Source organism: Paroedura picta, chromosome 4 (genome assembly GCF_049243985.1).
Source record: "Paroedura picta isolate Pp20150507F chromosome 4, Ppicta_v3.0, whole genome shotgun sequence".
NCBI classification, from domain to species: domain Eukaryota; kingdom Metazoa; phylum Chordata; class Lepidosauria; order Squamata; family Gekkonidae; genus Paroedura; species Paroedura picta.
The window spans coordinates 38568113-38588636 of NC_135372.1; the positions used below are offsets into that span (position 1 = coordinate 38568113).

Here is a 20524-nt window from a genome sequence, read left to right on the forward strand (position 1 = left end):
ACAGGTTTCCTTTCTTCCTTGTTCACCTTTTCTGCTCATCTGTTCTGTCGGAGATCAATCTCTTCTCTCAGAACGGCTGGTTCCCTCCTTGAGGGAGGTTTGCCACTTCTTTGGAGAACCTGGGCTTTATCCAAAACCTCTGCCATCAGGAATGCCCCCAGTTCAGGCAAGCATGAAGCTGTAGGATCCAACCTAGGACAATTAGCATTCAAACCACTCCCAACCAGCCCTGAAGAGATCCCACGATCTTAGGAAGGGAGATCATTACATGTGCCAGGTTGGTAAACAAACTGTATGGGAACAGCATGCCAAATATTCCTTTTTAACACTTCGAAAGAATTCAGAGAATGGGTTCCGTGTCAATTTTCACCAACTTTCTTGTTGCGGCTGCTGCTGGGTGCTGCTTTTTAGGAGCCCTCCTGAAAGAGTGTCCCTCCTGTGCAAAGTGATTGCTTTTGCACACTGTAGCACTTCCACTCAATTTAGTTTGCTGATGAATAAAGGCTAGGGATGAAATGCTGGTGGAAAGTGCCATCAAGTGACCACTAACTTACAGTGGCCCCTGTATGGATTTCAAGACAGGGGACATTCAGGAGTGGTTTCCCATTGCCTGCTGCTGCATAGTCATTCTGGGTCCATTCTGCACACATTGGATAATGCAGTTTGAGTTTGCTTTTGCAGCTGATCATCCCGTGCAGACCTGGAAAATCTACTTCTGTAGTGCATTGAAAGTACATTACCTGTGTGGAATGGGTTGTGGACTTCCTTGTGGTCTCCCTTCCCAATTCTAATAGGAGCTGAACTCCTTAGCTTGTGAGACCTGGGTTGGCCAGGTCCATCCAGGTGAGGCAAAGAAGAGACAGTGTGAAGCTGCTACCCTTTGGTGGCAGAAAAATATGCAAGCGTTCCGGGTATACAAGACTTTTCATCCTCAGCGTTCTTGACCGTCTTGAGGGAATTTACTAGTGCAGTTAGCCTGGGAGTACCATCATATTATGGTGTCAAGATGCTGGGAGAGATCCTGTCCCTTTCCATTTCACTGAGCAAATCTCCAGTTACAACAATGCTTTCTTCCACGTTCGATAGTCTGGTCCAGGTTTTCTCAACCAGGGTGTCGTGAAACCCTGGGGTTTCTTGATGGCCCTGGATGGACTTCCCAAATGTTTTTTTTCCCCAGGGGAAGTGATCTCTGTCCTCAGGAGATGAGCTGCAATCCGCAGGAGGGGGGCAGGGATCCCCAGGTCCCACCTGGAGGCGGGCATCCCTAAAAGCAGACGCATGACCTTGTCTTCTCCTGGTCATGTTAAATAAATGGCAACTACAGGTGCAGAGATATCATATGAATGCCAGATGCCAGCAATAAGGAAGGGAATGGCCTCCTTTGCATTCATGCCTTGCTTGGGATCCTCCCAGCGGCATCTGACTGGACTGAACTCTCACAAACCTTCCTGAAGTCGACTGACATTACAACCTGTCTCTTTGTGGCAGAGATTTTCTAAACGCAACTCTGCAGGTAGAAAGCAGTGGCTACTTTGAACAGGAGCATCTCCCCCCCCCCCAAATGCATGTGAGGTTTTCGCCTTTCATGCGGAGTCACCAGCAGTTCCATGTATATAGACGTTGCATTTGGAGCAGGAGTTGATGTAAAATTGCGGTGAATGAAAAAAGCTGAGTGAGATAGGCACACTTTAGTTCCTGCAGGGCTTTGAATTGAACTCTCACACCCCAGTCACTAATAGTAGCAAAAGCATTCTTTGCGGCAATCTGAGGGTCAGAGGCCAACTAGTAAAGAGTCATGCTTTTCCCAATTCCCTCAGTAAGTGTGGATGCGATGACGTTTTCTTTTTTTTTTTTTAAGAAGATGTCGTTTTTTTATACTCCTCTTTTCTCTATCTTAAGGAGTCCGCCTTCCTTTCTTCTCCCCACATCAGGCACCTTGTGAGATAAATGGGGCCGAGAGAGCTCTGAGAGAACTGTGACTAGCTCAAGGTCACCCAGCTGGCTTCATGTGGAGGAGTGGGGAATCAATCCTGGCTGTCCAGATTAGAGGCTGCCCCTCTTAACTACCACACCAAGCTGGCTCTCCGTCGTTTAAAGGCCTTGAGGATACTAGCTACGGTGCACCCATTTCTCCACAGAAACAATAAAAAAACATTCAGAATGAGTTATTTTGAGGGCAAAAACGGTATTTTAAAGGGTTTTCTTTCTTTTTTTAAATGAAATCACTACACAAGTGGCTAACTTTGAAGGGGTTTCCAGTTCTTTTGTTTACCTCACACAAAAGCACAGTTTTACTCTTTGTAAGCTGGTAGGGAGAAGGAAAGTTACTCGTCTTGTGCGTGTATAATTTCCCCTCTTACCATGGCTGAAAACAGCCCAGGTTTGTGTGTGTTTGTTTGTGTGTGTATGCGTGTGGGGATGTCATTCCCATCAGTGAAATGGTACGTGGATCCTGATTCATACCAGCATCTTCCATGACCTTGGTGCCTGGCCAGTCACGGATCTGCAGCAGAAAGCACAGTTTGGCCCTAGACTGCAATGTGATGATAGATTTTCGTGGAAACGCTGCTCATCCTGCTTCGCGTCAGTAGGAGTCTTTGAATGCAGCTTAACCTCCTCAAAGAACCAGCAGGGCATCCTTTCGGACTGACTTCCGTAAAATCTGGGAGATAGGCTGAATTAAGAATGCCCCTGTTCAGGAAGCTGCCTGGATTTTCATTTCTCTTAGCGGGTGAGACAATGTCTGTCAGGTGTTCAGAGGCTCCCACCATGAAATGAGTGGCTAAACTAGGCTGACAGGTAATGAATATATAAAAAAAAGGAGATGAAGGCAGAAGATGAAATGTGCACTCTGGACTCTTTTTCTTGGTGCACCATAACTTGAACCTGACATTTATGGGAGCAAATAATAGAGCAGGGAACGATATTCTGAATTCCCCATGCTGAGCTCTTCTTGTCCAGGCTGTCTTCTTTCTTTCTTTCTTTCTTTCTTTCTTTCTTTCTTTCTTTCTTTCTTTCTTTCTTTCTTTCTTTCTTTCTTTCTTTCTTTCTTTCTTTCTTTCTTTCTTTCTTTCTTTCTTTCTTTCTTTCTCTTTCTCTCTCTCTTTCTCTCTCTCTTTCTCCCCTCCCCTCCCCTCCCCTCCCCTCCCACCTGGGGACCGGCATCCCTATTCTGTATTGAGAAGTTTACTTTCACCTCCTCAGAGCCACAACACATTCAAGTTGAGGGAATAAGGGGCCAGGACTAGGGATGCCAGCCTCCAGGTGGGACTTGGGGACCCCCCACAATTACAGCTCATCTCCAGGCAGCAGAGATCAGTCCCTCTGGAGGAAATGGCCACTTAGAAGGTGGAAGTCCCTCCCTTCCTAAACCCCGCCCTCTGCAGGCTCCACCCCCAAAGTCTCATGTTTTTTCAAACCTGGAGCTGGCAAGCCTAGCCAGGACTCTACTCTGGATCTGCTTGAAACAAGTGTCATTTAGAGCAGTGGTCCCCAACCTTTTTATCACCGGGGACCACTCAACGCCTTTTACTGAGGCCCAGTGGGGGGGGGGTAGTTTACTCCTCTACTCTCAACCGCTGCCCTAATGCTCTCTGATCACTATGGTAATGTTTAAACATCCCTTCAAAATAAGATACAGACACGCCACAACAATGAAGTGTGTTGTAAAGGGCCGGGGGGGGGGGAGATGCCCTTCGGGGCTCACCTCCAATTAGCCGAAGGACCACATGTGGTCCGCGGCCCACAGGTTGGGGAGCGCTAATTTAGACCATTTCCACACTGGAGGCTTCTCTGCAGGTTGGAGTTTGAGTCAGGGCAAGCTGCCCTGCCTCTTCCTGCTCCTGCATGGGGGAGCATTTGGCCCAGTGCACCTTGTGTGCCCCAGATTTGTACTCCCACTTGGGAGCTGAGGCAGTGAAGTTCCCAGAAACAGCCGCAGTGACAGAAGACATGCTGAGAGAGGGTCTAGGGAAGGGGATAGGACTCTATTCCTTCCTCGTTCATCAGAATCAATGGGACTTGACTCTCTGCTAAAGTGCTTCTTTTGGCAGGAAGTGATTATGGGCAATGAACCGAAGGTAAGCCTGCATTGTTGTGCATAACGACTGAAATCTGGTCCCAGAGATGTCAATTTGTCACCTTTCGCCAGGGCTGAATTCAGTGCCCAAATAGAAGCACCTCTCTTTGGAGTTGTCCATTTTGATGTCTCCGTGGAACAATGGGCATTCGAAGCTTTTGTCCCTCACTCACTGCGGGCCTGCTGAGCAAAAATAAAACCTGGCCACAGGAGTAGGGAAAAGTATCAACGAGCTCCGCAAAACTTGCCTGCTTCGCGCTTTGGAAATCGTGCCTCATTCAGGAAGGCCCCTATTATCTGGCGTGAATAAAACTGCCCCACTTCAGCTGTCGCTTTGAACAACAACAGGGGAGAAAAGTACAATCGTATCCATCACCTGAAAGAAGATCAAAATATGTACGCTTGCAATGGGCCCTTTTGCTGGGTCTAAAACACAGTTGGGTATGTCATGAAGGCATCTTGTTGGTCCCAGCTTCAGCAATTAGTTGGGTGCTCTTTCATAGCAGGAAATGATCTGTATTCCATCTCCCTAACCCAAACGATGCTTAATTACTTGCACATTATTTGCTCACATTAGCTCCTTGGTACCTTTAGCTCTCTTTTCCTCACTCCATCTGTTCACTTTTTTCATTTTTCATCCCATGTTTTCTCTTAACAAAGGCATGGCGGTTTAGGTGACTACCTTTGCCTACAAAATACTGCTGGCTTGGTGGACTTCTAATCTGGCAAGCTGGGTTTGATTTCCTGCTCCCCCACATGCAGCCAGCTGGGTGACCTTGAGCTGTTCTGACCGAGCAGTAATATCAGGGCTCTCTCAGCCTCACCTACCTCCCAGGGTGTTTGTTGTGGGGAGAGAAAAGGGAAGGGGATTGTAAGCTGCTTTGAGACTCCTTCGGGGAGAGAAAAGCGGCATATAAGAACCACTTCTTCTTCCAACAACAATAACATGGCTCAGGGAGGTTAACAACAAAATCAGAACATTCAGTACAAATTAATCAATAACTTATAAACAATAAAATATTCAAGTATATTTTTTATCCTGACCTTCCTCTGGAGTGGCATATATGGTTTATCCTTCTCCCATTTTTCCTCACAACAACCCTGTGAGGTAGATTAAGCTGCATGAGGGTGTCTACTCCAAAGTTACCCAGCAAGCTTCATGGTGGAGTGGGGTCCCATGCTGTCATGGAACAGGGGTTCTGACTCCTCACCAGGTGAAGAAGAAGACGCAGATAAGGATGAGAACCTGGCACCTCTTCAGGAGGAAGCATCGGAGATACCTTTTGCCAAAACCACATTTTGATGTCCAGGAATACTCCTAGGAAATTTAGTAAGTTCTCACCGTGGAATACAACCCTGCCTTCCTCCTTGGTCTTCAAATCCCCCACTCCAGAGACTATCACAGCCCCTGAGGACTCTTCCCCAACTGACCACTCAAGTCCTACAAGGCCAAGAACCATCCCCACACATGTGGAGCACTTGCTGTTGAAAACAGGTGTGGCAGCCCCTTTGTAAGATGATAACGTATTCCTAGAGCAGTGGGGCTTGTTTTTCTGGTTCCGTACAGGAGGGCTTAAGGCCTCAGTTCCCCTCAGTCTTCTCTGGAGCAACATCTGAGTTCTTTGTAGTGTTCATAGCAGCCCTAGTAATTCCAGGGCTGATTTAGGGACCTCAGCCTGGTGGAAGACAGAACCCAGTTCCCCCTGATCCTGTTCTGATCTTCTAACCACTGCACACCACCAGTTCTCCTCTGGCCTAATCTTCTGATTCACTGGAACTTCTGGGCTCTATCTATTCCATTTGCATCAAAAACCTGTGTCACTCAGCTGCCCCTCTTTATTCCCACTCTGTGTATGGGGAATGCTCTTGGTTTAGAGGTTGAGAGTGACAGCTTCTAATAAGGAGAACCAGATTCGATTCCCTGCACCTCCCCCATATGCAGCCCACCAGGTGATCTTGGGCTACTCACAGTCCTGATAGTGCTATTCTCAGAGCAGTCCTGTCAGAGTTCTCAGCCTCACCTCCCTCACAGGGTGTCTGTTCTGGGAAGAGGAAGGGAAGGCGATTGGAAGTCACTTTGAGACTCCTTCAGGTAGTGAAAAGCAAGGTATGAAACCAATTCTTCCATTATTTCTCTGTTTAAGAAACTGTTCTAAGTGATTTTTATTTTTCCCTTAACCACTGTACCGCATGGGGTCTCATTGCTCCCTGTGTCTGGAATGTTCTTATGTCTTTCCTCAGGATCGATTTTTGTTGTTTATGTCGCTGTATAAAACATTATGCATACTGATTTTGAAAGAAAGAAAGAAATCGTGCTCATCCAGCACTTGGCACCTTAACTTGTAGCATGATGATTTTCGTTAAATACCCCTCTTTCTCAGTTCTGCACCCACTGAAATAAGATTCTTCTTCTGGTGAAGATCACAGGGTTGCCAGTTCGGGGTTGAGGAATGGGAGCTGCTGCCTCAAACCTGCAACCTTTGCCTCAAGGGAACCAGCAGCTCCTGCCTCAAGCGAGGAGAGCAGGTGCAAAATGGGTGTGAGCCACCAGGGTGCAAGAAAGCCCCCCTGCCCAGCATAATGAGATCCTGCCGCTTCCTTCCCCCCCTCAAGGCGGTGTAGCCAGGGGTGGGCCTTCTCCCTCTTTCCCTCTCCCGTCTGTTGGGGGGCAGGAAACACAACTCTTTCCAGGGCCTGTTCTGCCTCTCATGCTGTCCCTGGATGTCAGGCACCAATGGAATTGATATTTACAATCCTCCTCTTTTAGATCTGCTGGAAATAAATGTATAGATTTTGGCTTGGATCCACCAGAGCATTTCTGCTCACAGAGCACTATTTTTTTCACACACACTCATGCCATCATCCAAAATAATCATTCTTCAGTTCCCCTTTGTGGGGGGACTTTATCGGGGGACGTGGGGGGGACAAAGTAGGTAGGGCCGGATTTACATGAAAAGGGGCCCTAGGCTATTCCACTTCAGTGGCCCTTTCACCTCCCATTTATAAGTTTGTAAATTACATGAGAGATAATAAAATACATCATTACTGTGATATATATCAACATGTTAAATGAAACATGTTGCGATTGGTACTAACCTTTATAAAAAATGTGGAATATAGGCCCCCCTTGATCTTGAGGCCCTAGGCCAGGGGTAGTCAAACTGCGGCCCTCCAGATGTCCATGGACTACAGTTCCCAGGAGCCCCTGCCAGTGAATGCTGGCAGGGGCTCCTGGGAATTGTAGTCCATGGACATCTGGAGGGCCGCAGTTTGACTACCCCTGCCCTAGGCTGTAGGAAGAAATGCTTTGATCCACAGCAGTGGTTCTCAACGTGGGGGTCGCGACCCCTTGAGGGGTCGTTTGGCCTTTTTCCAGGGGTCGCCAAGACAGCTCCGTGGCAGCAGCCTCATAGCCTCCTCCACGCCACCACGGAGGTCATGAAAGCCACGGAAAAGGCCTGCTGTAGGGGTCACGGCATTAGGGCGGTTGAGAACCGCTGATCCACAGAAAGACTTTGGTAGATCCAAGCCCACATCAGTTGGAATTCCAACCTCAGATCCCTGGTCCAGGTTTCCCTCTAGTCTCCGCTGACATTTGTGTATAGCATACTAACCAGTTCGCATAACATTGCGTTCACATGATGCTTCAGAATCAACAGACCTATTCCGTATGGAGTGAGCTTTTCTCCACAGATTTGTTACAATATTCCTGATTTGCAAGGACTGGAGTAACAGAGGTCTCAACTCCCCCCACCAACAATCAGCCGCGCCTGTCACTTGTGTAAAAGTTAAAACTTGACAATCCTGCAAAAAATTATTACAGGAGGTAGACCGGGGTTCTTCAGATTGCTAAAATCTCCCAAATTGTTTCCATTAGAAACTGTTTCTTCCTTCTACTTATGCTTTATTCAGGAGTAATAATAGCCACGGGCCATACAACAAAGACCATTTAGGACTTTTAAATAACAATAAAGCTGAATTTAGCAGAATCAGTTGTACAAGTTTTGCTGTAATTACTTTAAAATAATCTTAATTTATAAACATAATAATGTCCCCCCCCCCCTCCTGTTATAATGTGTTCTTCCCTATGCCACCCACGGCTGGTAACAAGAAGTCTTAAAACATCCAATATAACACATACAGGTTAAAACAATTATATAAACAATAATTTAGGTTTTAAAAACTTTAAAAACCACTTATTGAAAATTAAATTTTTATCCCAAGGGTGCTAGGATGCTGAAGAGGTTTTCCTGTTTGACGGATGGGTTTCCAGATCGGCAGGCCCGCATTTGTTGATCTTTTTTCCTGGCCTCAACCATAGACCTGGTGGAGATCTGACTTGCAGGCCCTCCAGAACTGTTTAAGATCCTGGAGTCCTTGGATTCAACTGGAAGAGCATTCCACCAGGCTGGGGCCACAGCCAGAAAAGCCCTGGCCTTGGTTGAGGTCAGTCTTACTTATTTGGGGCTGAGGACCCTGAGTAGGCTCAGACTATTAGGAGAGGCAGTCCCATGCATCCAAAATGGTTGAATATTTTTGAAAGCCAATTAATAAGGAATTTGCTTTGGCAAATTTTGAACAGTAGAAAAAGACATGTGATGATTATAAATCAACCACTGACAAAGGACAGCTGCAAAAGCACTCTGCTGGAGGCGTCCTATGGAATCTACCCTTCATAAGAGTTGTGGGCAGTGTGTTGCAACGCTCGATCACATACGACCACCTCAGTGTGGAAGCTGTCAGAGTAGAGCTATTGCAGGGTTTCCAATTCAATTGGGTATTTGATTGCCACATAAACTATGGAATATTTGCTTCCAGCATCTTTAAATAAACAATCCCAACCTATTTAAGAAATTTTTCTGAAAGTAAGTCTGTTTTCCTCTCTGTTAAGAATTTCATAGGCCTCTATGGGCTTATTTGACTGGCTTTGTAATCCATCTTTGGTGGGCTATAGAATGGTGGGCTATAATCTAGAAGATCTGGGTTCGATTCCCCACTTCTCCACATGCAGCCAGGTGGATGACGTTGGGCTAGTCACAGACCTGTTAGAGCTGTTCTCACAGCAGTTTGTCGGAGCTCTCTCAGCCCCACTTACCTCACAGGATGACTGCTTTGAGACTCCTTTGGGTTGTGTAGATGCATTTCCTTAGTGCTAACAAAGTTAATTCAGTTTCCTGTTTGATATATTGAAAGGATAGCCAGGATAAATTGGACTGAAACATGACCCCTAGATATCTGAGTTCATTAACTACTTGCTTTGAATGTACATCACATTAATTAGTTGCTTCTTAGGTTTTGTAAATATAATGATTTTAGATTCATCATGATTAATCTCTGAGAGTTCATTGCTGTGGTAAGTCATGAAGGTTTTTATTGCTTGCTTTAGACAGTCTGTTTTCTGGGGAGCACAACTAATTCATCGGCGTATAATAGTGCTTGAATTTAACAGTAGATGTGGCGGATGAATGGAGGTATACCGTAACCCCAGTACAAAGGCATTGAGATATAATTTAATAAGATGGGGTACAAGGACACAGCCCTGCTGTACTTGTCTCTGAACAGTGATTTGATTGGATACAGACCCCGAGTCGTTTAGTTTGACATACACTAAGTTGTCAATGTACAATTCATAATTAGTTTCAGCAATCTAGTGGGCAAATGTATGGCATAAACCTTGTTCCATAAACAAGCCTGGGGCACAGAGTCAAAAGCAACTCTTAAATCAATAGATGCTGAATACAAATGTCCAGGGATACGTAACAACTATTTACTTATCAGCAAGGCCAGCACATAACAATGGTCTACACAAGAATGTCCTCTTCTAAAGCCTGTTTGCTTATCACCTAAGAATTTCTCCTCATCCATTCAACGGGGCAATTTCTTTTGCAAGAAGACTGCATATAGCACACTGATAGCTAGCCAAAACAAATTTATCTTATCACTATATCTCTCTGTGTGGGGGTAATTGTTATTATTATTGTTACCTTTTATTCTCTATAATAACTTAGTTCAATGTATTGTTCTGTTTAGTACTATGTAAACTGCCCTGAGGCTTAGGGGAGGGCAGTATACAAATGTAAATAAATAAATAAACAAACAAATAAATAAGTTATTCTGGGCAGTATGTACAAAAGCCATGTGGAACAGGCTAGAGTAAGGAGGGGAATTTGGTGAGATGGAGAGGAAAAGGTGGCAGCATCCAACCTGTTGTATCATTTCTTCTGCTGATGGAATCATCATATCCTTACCATAAGTTGCTTATATATTTCTGAAATCGCCATCTGGGCGGCCCCGGTCTGTCCAGCTCTTCCGTGCTAGCGGGCCAATCCAGACGTGCTCAGCCCCTGGAGTGCTTGCCTCCAGGAGCCGCGTGCGAGGCACTCACCCACCCTCCCGGCTAGAAGGTTCCTGGCCACCAAGGAGGGCGCTTTGCTGCCTTGCCCCACTCCCCGATGGTTCTCCCGCCCACCAACTGCCGGCCCCGCACAACTGACGCCTCTGCAGGTCAGTGCCCGGCGGCCTGGGGACATTCAGCTGCCACTTGCCCCGCTAAGGGTTCTCCCTGCATCTCAGACGCGGCGAGAGCCCTTAGCACTCCAACCCACCACGCCCAAAGACTGCTGCCACTGTGACGGGGCTTTCCCTCTCTGTTTGGCTCGCGAGGGCCTCTTGCCCCATTGCGGATGCGGACTCAGCCCCTCGCAGCACAGGCTGCAAGGGGAAGCCCCCTCCCTCCAGCCACCCTCCTCACCAGCCCCGGGTTTCTTCGCCAGAGGCTCAGGCCACCTCCTTGACGCGCCTACAGCCCCTCACAACACTGGCACGGAGGGAAAGCCCCCTCCCACCAGCCATGGCCTTTGGACTCCCAGCGGCGCTGCTGGCCCTTCTCCCGCCAAGCCACGTAGCCCGATGAGCATGGCCAGTGACAGGGGCCTTATCTTCCCTGCTGGCCCTGTGAGGGGCTCACACCACCTCCACAACACCCATGCAACTCCTCGCAGTCCAGAGAGGGAAGGAAAGCCCCCTCCCGCCCGCCGTGCTCTTCACTCGGCTCGGATTGCCCCATGAAGGGCTCACGCCGCCTCTGCGACACTGTGACAGTCCCTCGCGGCCCCGACAGGAAGGGGAAGCCCCCTCCCACCGGCTGTGGCCTTCGCCCTCTCAGCCACGCCATCGCCCCTTTGCCGTCAAGGCTGCGTCGACCCAGGACCACCACTGCCAGGAGAGTGCCTTCCCTCCCTGCTTGCCCCGCCACACCCCTCCACGTCTGCCCGCTTTCGAAGGCCCATTTTAAAAGGCCCACTAGTATAATAATAAAGTGAGAAATTTCCAATGATGGTGATCTGACTGTTACATATAGAAACTTCAGTGACTTTTGTGGATAATGTCATACCTTTTTTCTCTAGGCCATGGCCATATACCATATTTCAGCGTGGATTTGATTTGGTGTTGGGAGAACAGCCTTCTGACAAGATTTTCAGGTAAGCTTTAAGGTAGGCAGATCGACCGCCACTTACATTAACCTCCATACTCCTTGTCCTTTGACCTTCCTTGTATTGGTTTCCCCCCCTCGTAGGAACAAAACACAAGAGAAGTCCAGCGGCATCTTAAAGACTAACAATATTTATTCCATCATCAGTTTTTGTGAGCCAGATGTCACTTCTTCAGATGCAGTGGGTTCCATTGCATCTGAAGAAGTAAGTTTTGACTCAAGAAAGCTCCTATAGGAATACATGTTGCTAGTCTTTAAGGGGTCACTGGGCATCTGTTTTGTTTTGATACAGCAAACAAACATGATTATCCCCCTGGAACTATAACAGCAATATTAGCATTTTCAGTGCAAGAGGAAAGGGACTGAGAGGTGGGTCTGAAATTCCTTTATCTCCCTTCTTCATTCACAATCCCGATTCTCTCCTTAATGATATTTGTCTGCCCCCTTCATTCTCTGTATTCTGCAAGCCATAAAGATTTTTTGCGTATGTCTGGCCTTCCCCCAGTAATGCCTCCTTCTTGCTCTATGCTTTTGATTGATATTTCTTATGTGTGTGTGTATCTGTATTTTAGTCTGTTTGATTTATGACCTGTTTTTATACTGTACTGCTGTGTGTTTAGTGTTCACACCAAAACCTGAACAAAGGCAAAGTAACAGTCCTCAGTGAAAGAAAGCTATTTCACTGTCCCCTTTTCTGCTTTTCTTTTCTTCTGTGCCAGAACCACGTCCAGATATAACCGTCATTTTCACTTGCACTTTCATCAGTGGCAAAGAGCACTTCTTCTCCGGATTTCGTGTTCAAATACTTCACTTTTCACTTGTATACAATAAGCATTCATAACGTTCTAATGATTTAGTTACGTACTTCCACTGTTCCACCTGGGGGGACCAAGCCTTCATGATGGCCACACGTACTTTGAGTAGTAGTAGCTACTTAGGTGGCTCTGATTACCATGTATACTCGCATATAAGCCAACCCGGATATAAGCCGAGGCACCTAATTTTACCACAAGTTCTGGGCAAACCTATTAACTCACATAAAAGCCGAGGGTGGGAAATGCAGCAGTTACTGGTACATTTACATTAATTGAGGCACCAGTAGGTTAAATGTTTTTGAATATTTATTTCAAAGAAAAACAGTAAACTAGCTCTGTCAGTGCAAAAGAGGGCCAGCAAACCAGAGCAGAACAACAGTACCCAAAGTTGGCAACCTATTACAACAACTACAACAGCTACCAAACTGGGAGAATGGACTACTCTATAGCTACAGTGCCCCCCCCCAGAACAAAACACTGAAATAAAAAACTGTAAAACTCAACACTGAAAGAAAGAACCGTAAAAATCAACTTAAAAAAAAACAACCCCAAGAAGAAAAGGCAAACAATGCTGCCCCTCAGAAAAAAGAAGAAATAAACATTAGGAGAAACAGTAAATCACAAAGCACCCCCTAAATCCACCTCACCCCACCCCACTCACAAAAACCAAAAGAATAGTTTGGAAGAAGTAAAGGCAAAAGAAAAAAAAGATCAGAGTCCCTCACTCAAACCATTACAAGCAGCCAGAGCAAGCAAGCTTCTGCTTGCAGGAGGTTTGCAAAAGCAATGTAACGATTGGCTGGGAGCAGGCTGTTAGTTCAATTACCGTATATACCCACGTATAAGCCGAGTAGGAGTTTTTCAATGTGAATATGTGCTGAAAAACTCAGCTTTTCCCTTCCGAGAATATACAGTGAGTTGAAAGATGGAGCATAAATCTTGAAATAGAATAGAATAGAATAGAATAGAATAGAATAGAATAGAATAGAATAGAATAGAATAGAATAGAATAGAATAGAATAGAATAGAATAGAATAGAATAGAATAGAATAGAGAACGCCTGAGAAAACTGAGATGGAAAGGAAGAAAAAATTGACTTCCTGCCTTCCCACTGAAAGTAGTCCTGCAGTAATGTTCTAAACATCTTGGGTACACTGATGCATTGCACTTGAGACCTAATAGCCATGTGATGATCCACACTAGTCCAAAGTGGGAAGTCGGGGGGCTAAAGGTGTTGAAATGTGCAAATAGCATTTGGCAACTCTGATAAAATGTTGCAGATTTATCTATTTGTAGTCCAGATCCCAGACTTTTGGTGGCCACACTAAAAGCTTAGAACTTGAAGTCTTCACATTCAGCTGGGAATGTGTATTTGGGGTTCTCAGCAATACCTCTGCCATCCTATACAAGCTGCCAAGCAGTGTGAATGAGAGCAATAATTCATGTTAATTAGAAATCTGACACTTCAGAAATAGGAATATGCTAGAGACATGTAAAGTGACAAAGTACATCAAAATTGAGAGCTTTTGCTGTCAAATGTAGAATTTGAAGGATAATGGCAACCCCTCCACCCTGAAAGCAAGTGGATATAACTACCCCTGAACACCCTCTTTGCTCCCATGCAATCTGGAATGCCCCTTGACTAAGGAGCTTTGCAGAAGAATAGTTGTTTTTAAATCTGCGCTTTTCACTACCTGAAGGAGTCTCAAAGCGGCTTACAATCGCTTTACCTTTCTCTCCCCACAACAGGCACCCTGTTAGGGAAGTGAGGCTGAGAGAACCTTGACATCACTGCTGTTAGAGAACAGCTCTATCAGGACTGTGACTAGTCCAAGGTCACCCAGCTGGCTGCATATAGAGGAATGGGGAATCAGACCTGACTGATGCTCTTAATCACTGTACCAAGCTTGAACAATGAAATGGTTGAGCAAATGGATAGAGTGGAAGTGGAGGGTAACTGGAAGTGAATGTGACTCAACACAAGTGAGAGCACATCATTGTTCTTACACTGCAGCAGTGAGGAGAGCAAGGCAAGCTCTTCCAGGTTGTGGAGCGCCAGCTTGCTGTGGTGGTTAAGAGCGGCGACCTCCAATCTGGAAAACTGGGATTGATTCCCCACTTCTCCATGTGCAACCAGCTGGATGATCTTCGGCCAGTCACAGTTCTCTCAGAGTTCTCTCAGCCGCCTACCTCACAGGGCATCTGCTGTGGGGAGAGGAAGGGAAGGTGATTGTGAGCCTCTTTGAGACTCCTCCAGGTAGCTCTTCGTTTTATCTCAAAACCCAGAAAACACGTGAGGCCATCATGATTCCTTTGCAGTGCCGTTTGTGTCTACATGGAGACCTGTGCTGCTGAGCTGCTCTTTGAAACCAGTCTGTAAATAAATAATAATAATTATTATTAAACTTTTATACTGTTCCCTTAGGCTCACGGCAGTTTACAAGATAAAAATTACAATAAAACCCATAGCTAAAACCATTCCAAACATGGAAATAATTTTTTCCTTGTTGTTTCTATAAAAATCATGCCTCAATTACCTCCATGTTCTGCTCACACACCACGAAACTTGCCTCATGGCACTTGCTGCTTTAAGAACACCCAGCAGCATAGGGGAAGGGTTATAGTTAAAACATACATGAGTCCCCAAAATCATTGGAGGCTGTGTTCGTACTCTCAGAAAAGTCCTATCACAGCATCACTGGACCTTGAGCAGGACTCAGAAGAGGGAGCATAGAAATGTCCAAAGTAAATAAATAAGTAGGATCCATGGTAGATAGAGTCCTCATTTAGTCATAGAACTCACTTGGGTCAATCAGTATCTCTCAATCTAGCCCAATAGGTCTTCAGTCCCATGGCTTGGGACCCTAAGGTTTTTCCCATTTCTGGAAGGGCCTGCTGCCAGCATGCATGCACAGAGAACACTGACAATATGGGAGCTGCTTCTGCATGCACACATGCTGAGAGGGTGAGCGCAGAGAGGATTTTTCCATAGTTCTTACCCTTGGCTTGTTCTGTAAGATGACACACTGTTGGTGCTCAGCTTGCATTTCCTGTCCCCTGTCCTGTTTGTCTGCTGTCTAGAGCTGTGGCTTTTTTATCAGTGAGGTCATACCACTGACTCCTCCTCTTCCTGTCATGTGACTTTTATATCAGGGCTTGCGGCTCAGTGGCTCTCAGGTTTGAAAAAGCCGAAGACCATTATTGGTCCAGCCTACCCCTCGCTACACAGCATGGTCTAGTGGTTAAAGAGTGGTGGACTCTAATTTGGAGAACTGAGTTTGATTCCCCACCTGCAGGCAGCAGGGCGACCTTGAGCTAGTCCCAGTTCTCTCAGAGCTGCCTTCTCAGAGTGGTTCTCTTAGAGCTCCCTCAGCCCCACCTACCTTACAGGAAGAAGAAGAAGAGTTGGTTCTTATATGCTGCTTTTCTCTACCCAAAGGAGTCTCAAAGCGGCTTTCAGTGGCCTTCCCTTTCCTCTCCCCACAACAGACACCCTGTGAGGCAGGTGAGGCTGAGAGAGCCCTGATAACAAGGGTGCTTGTTGTTATTTTTTATTATTATTATCATTATTATTATTTATTAAATTTTTATCCTGCCGTTCCCAGACAAGCTGGCTCGCGGCAGCTTACAATATTACAATATTGTGGGGAGACAAGGCAGGCCTCTTCGGGATTCCTTCAGGTAATTAAAAGCATGTATAAAAAGCCCAGCTCTTCTCTGCTTCTGTTGCTGGGAAGATAAAGAAGGAGGTGAAGGAAACTGTATAGACCATCCTAGAAGACAATCGGAATTACAGTGAAATATATCAGTCAAAGGTTCATATGTAAATATCAGCAGGCATTCCATTCACCAGAAAAAGCAGCTTTTCATTCAATGCATTCTTAACATTTGCATCTATTCAAAACTTGGATGCTGGCTCCTGGTTCCAGAGTTCTGGTTGATTGCCAAGTGTACCTAGTTGGGCTTATCTCTAGGATTCCTGCCATACTGGGTTGTCCATAGGATTGCGTAGCTGTTAAATGCAAATAATTGTTCACAATGTTGTGGTTTCTGTACCGCCAGGCTCTTTTTTGTGGCTGATCAGTGGTGGGAGAAATCTTTCCTAGGCAAGAGCAGAGTTCACATCTTCTTGGGAGCACTGTAGGACACAATCTCCTGGGAGCACGTTGTTAACTGGCAGGGGCATTCCCCGTCGCCCTTCAGCCGCTGAAACGCAAACATTCATATACATTAATTGCAGTTAGCGCCCAGTAAAAATAGCTCGACAGTCGTAGGGCAAGGAGGATATTCAGAGAGAGATGGGACGCAATGGCAGACCAGGCCAAGGTGAACTGAAAACAGGCACGTTCTCCCAAGTGGGTGGGACCCCCGTCGAAATGGAGGGTTATTTTCAGTACGCGTTGCATAACTCTCCTTCCTCCGCTGCTTCCAGGTTCACGTACACTCTTGGAGAAGGGATGTGGCTCCCCCTGAGCAAGAGCTTTGTGATCCCACCCGCCGAACTGGCTATCAACCCCTCGGCCAAGTGCAAGACAGACATGACTGTGATGGAAGATGCTGTGGAGGTCAGGTAGGTGCCTCCAGAGAGCGCTAGTGAACGGGAAGCTGCAAGTGAAAATGAACAAGCTAGCCTCCTACCTGCAGCCAGAACAATGAAGGCCTTTGCTTCCTTCATGCTCTTTCTATCTGGAGCTCCTTGCCATGGCCCTGCCTCTCTCTCTTTCTTCAAATCATGCTTCAAGCCCCATGTCTCCTGGGAAGCCCTTAGTGCTACCCTTCAGTCGTCACCTGGTCTGAAGCAGCCTGATTAGATATCATTGAACGGAATGCATATTCTTCCCTCTGGGACCTTCACCCTCCCTTGTATCAAACATTAGTTTATTTAGGAAATTTATATGCCGCCTCTCCAGAACCCTGATCTTTTAGGTCAGGCTTTCTCAACCAGGGTTTCATGAGTCCAGGTCCTGTTAGTGAGGACTCCTCAATGGAAAGGTCTTGCCAGGAGCTCCCAGGTTCACCTGTGCCTCAGATGGATGAGAGCTTAGCATAGCTAGATGTTCAGCAGGCAAAGAGCTCTGACCAGTAGGGGGGGAAGGAGCAGGGCTTAGATTCCAAAATTGTTGCAGGAGCTCCTCATTTTTCTGTCCAGCCTTCAGCTGCAGCTCCCTGCCTTGTCAGCCCACTTGGGTCATCTGAACCAAATAAGCAATGCCAGCTATGTGCTGGAAGAGAGCTCTATCTAAAAGGCACCACATCATGTTAGCAAGACAATTGTTGACTGCAGAAGACTGTGAGTCATACAGAATGAGGACTGAGAGGCTACTGACAACCTATATTAACTTGAGCCTGGGAGGCCTAGGTCGTGAAACTGCTCATTCTGCTGATGTCCTTGGAGTGCCTGATCGAACCCTTGACTCATTGGACTGAGTTAAGACATTCATTGCATTCTGTCTGTTCCTTGGCATTCTGTTTTTGAAATACTGATTCTCACTTCCTTCCAGCTGAGAAACAAGACCAACACAGGAGGCAAAGGAAGCAGCTGGCTTCTCTTCCTTGCCTGGGGGAGATGGAGGGTGGGAAGAGACTGAGGATGGGGCAATTTACCAGCAGCATGGCCTTCCAGAGATGCCGGCACCTCTTCCACCTGGCAAGCAGCAGGAAAAGGAAGGAGAGGATAGATAAGCCCCATGATTGGCCGTCATTGGCAGGCTGCTCTCTCCCTATTGGTGATACACCCCCAGGAAGGGCCAGTCAGGTAGGGAGTGAGTTGCCTGCATGCAATTTGAACTGATTGGCCCTCATTGGCAGAGTGGTCTCTCCCTATTGGTGGCATAGTCCCCCTGGGCAGCTATCCTTCCCAACCATATTCTGCAATGATCGAGCCCCTTTGGGGGGGGTTCTGAAAGCCTGAAGAATATTTCAGGGGTTTCTCAATGTTAAAAAAAGTTGAGAAAGGCTGCTCTGTACAGTTGGCTAGAAGAAAATTAGTGGTTAGCAGGATTGAAAAGTCCTCAACCCTTGCTTTGAAAAATGTCTGGGGGATGGGGCAGTTAAATCATGTCATAGTAAAGGAGAGAAAAGAAATAATGCTGGCCGACCACCCGTGCACTCATTTGCCCCCCCCTCCCAATAAAACCTTTCTGGCTCTGGGCCTGCCCTTTACCAACCTGTGTAGCCGCTGCCCTCATCGTAGGACTCTCCACTTTTTGTCCCTTCTCCACACGCCTGCTGCTCACAGTTGAGCTTTGCCCCTGGCAGCGCGACCTGTCTCAGGAGGCACAGAAGGGCACCTTCATTGTGAGCCATCAAGAGGGGGTGTCTTTTCCACAGAGCGTTCTGCTGGTGTGGCGGGCAGGTCTGGTGTCCTCATGATCCGGCTGACGTAGCTTTGGGTTGATTTAGTGACCTTTACTCTTGCTGTGCTGATCCTTCTTAATAGTTGGTGGCATATTTATATAGATGTTTACTGGATCGGATCCAGAGGAGCCGTTCCATGAGGGTAATGGCTCTTATGCTTCTGGAGGGGGAGGAGGGGGAGATTTCTTCTGATTCACATCTTCTGTTGCAGTTCTCCATCCCCCTCACCCTCAGCTGTCCAATTTGTGAGGGTCTGCTGGTCCTCAAGAATGCAGTTTTATGAAATACTAGGAAAAGAGCCCATTGTAAACCAAATACAATGGGCGCTAGAATGTGGGGGCAGAGGGAGGGACAGGGCAGCGCGCGGGAAGGAAGGGCACCTTATTCAGGAGGCGTCGTCGAGGGCGGGCGGCGGCGGCGGGGTGTCCTCAGCTCCTCAGCGGGTCCTCGGCGGACATTTTGGATTGCGGGCGGGTCTTTCGCAGCTCCATTGTGGCTAGGCCGGCGGCCTGACGCCTCGGGAGGCACTTTGCTCTGTGTGGTAGGTGGTGCTGAGAGAGCTCTGGAAGAACAGCTCTGTGAGAACAGATCTTAGAGCACTGTGAGTAGCCGAAGGTCTCCCAGCTGGCTGCATGTGGAGGAGGAGGAGGAGATCAAACCCAGTTCTCTAGATTAGAGACTGCCGCTCTTAACCACTACACCACGCTGGCTAACTCATTGGCTATCATTAGGTTATGTGCAAAAAGTAGTCAGTGAAACCAGAGGCAGGAGATGTTTGTTTATTTAAAGCAAGGGTTTTGTGAAACCCTGGTTTTTTTTGACGGCTCTGGGAGGGTTTCCTGAATAGGTGGGAGTTAATTTTTAATATATTTTTAAGATTTGTTAAACACCGATTGAGTGATATGACCATATATGGGCATGTCAACTCCCTTCCCAAAAGAGCCAGTGATGGTCCTGGAGGGGGTGGGAAGGGAAGGGCCCTGAATGGGCGCGTACAGAGCTATGCTTCCAAACCTTATTCTGCACAGTTGTGCCACTTCTGGTGTTTCTTGAAGCCTGAGGAATGTTTCAGGAATTTCTCAACAGAAAAAAAACGTTGAGAGAGGCTGGCTTAAAGTGTTAGCCACCTTTCTGCCTTTCGGATAAAATACATAAAATGGAATGCATTAAAAAACCCAAAATGTTAAACTCACAATTTAAGGCTGCCAGTGAAATAATCAAATGCAATCCTAAATAAAAATGTATTCTACTGCTTCCTAAAGATTGCAGATGAGAGGGCCAGGCACATCGCCAGGCACATCTCCCTGGGGAGATTGCTCCATAATGAAGAAGAATTGATTTTTATACCCTGCCTCTCACTACCCAAAAGAATCTTAAAGTTTGCCTTCCCTTCCTCTCCCCAAAACAGGCACCCTGTGACGGAGGTGGGACTCAAATAGTCCTGGCAGGACTGCTCTGTGAGAACAGCTCTAACAAGACTGCAACTAGCCCAAGGTCACCTAGATGGTTGCATGTGGAGGAGATGGGAATCAAACCCAGATCTCCAGATTAGGGGCCGCCACTCTCAACCACTACACCATCCTGGCTCTCTTGGGGCTGCCACTGAGAAGGCCCTCATGAATATCCACTTGAAAAGCTTCTTTGATTAATGGGATGGTCAGGAGGGCCTCTCCCTGAGGTCTTAATTCTTGGGCAGAGTCACATGGGAATAGATGGTCCGTGCCAAAGACTTAACAGGCAGATTGTTGCATCCAAGAAGCAAGCAGTGGGGCTGGAGGCAAG

The 20524-nt window shown here is 46.8% G+C and overlaps 1 protein-coding gene across 3 annotated transcripts in view; it reads left to right on the top strand.

Annotated features, from left to right (window-relative positions):
- ASTN1 (astrotactin 1) overlaps positions 1–20524 on the top strand; it is a 252463-nt gene that overhangs the window by 167164 nt on the left and 64775 nt on the right. For all 3 annotated transcript variants that reach the window (XM_077332504.1, XM_077332503.1, XM_077332502.1), the window contains exons 9-10: positions 11485–11559; positions 16818–16955. In XM_077332504.1, coding sequence (XP_077188619.1) covers positions 11485–11559; positions 16818–16955 — 213 coding nt within the window. The remainder of the gene's footprint in view (positions 1–11484; positions 11560–16817; positions 16956–20524) is intronic.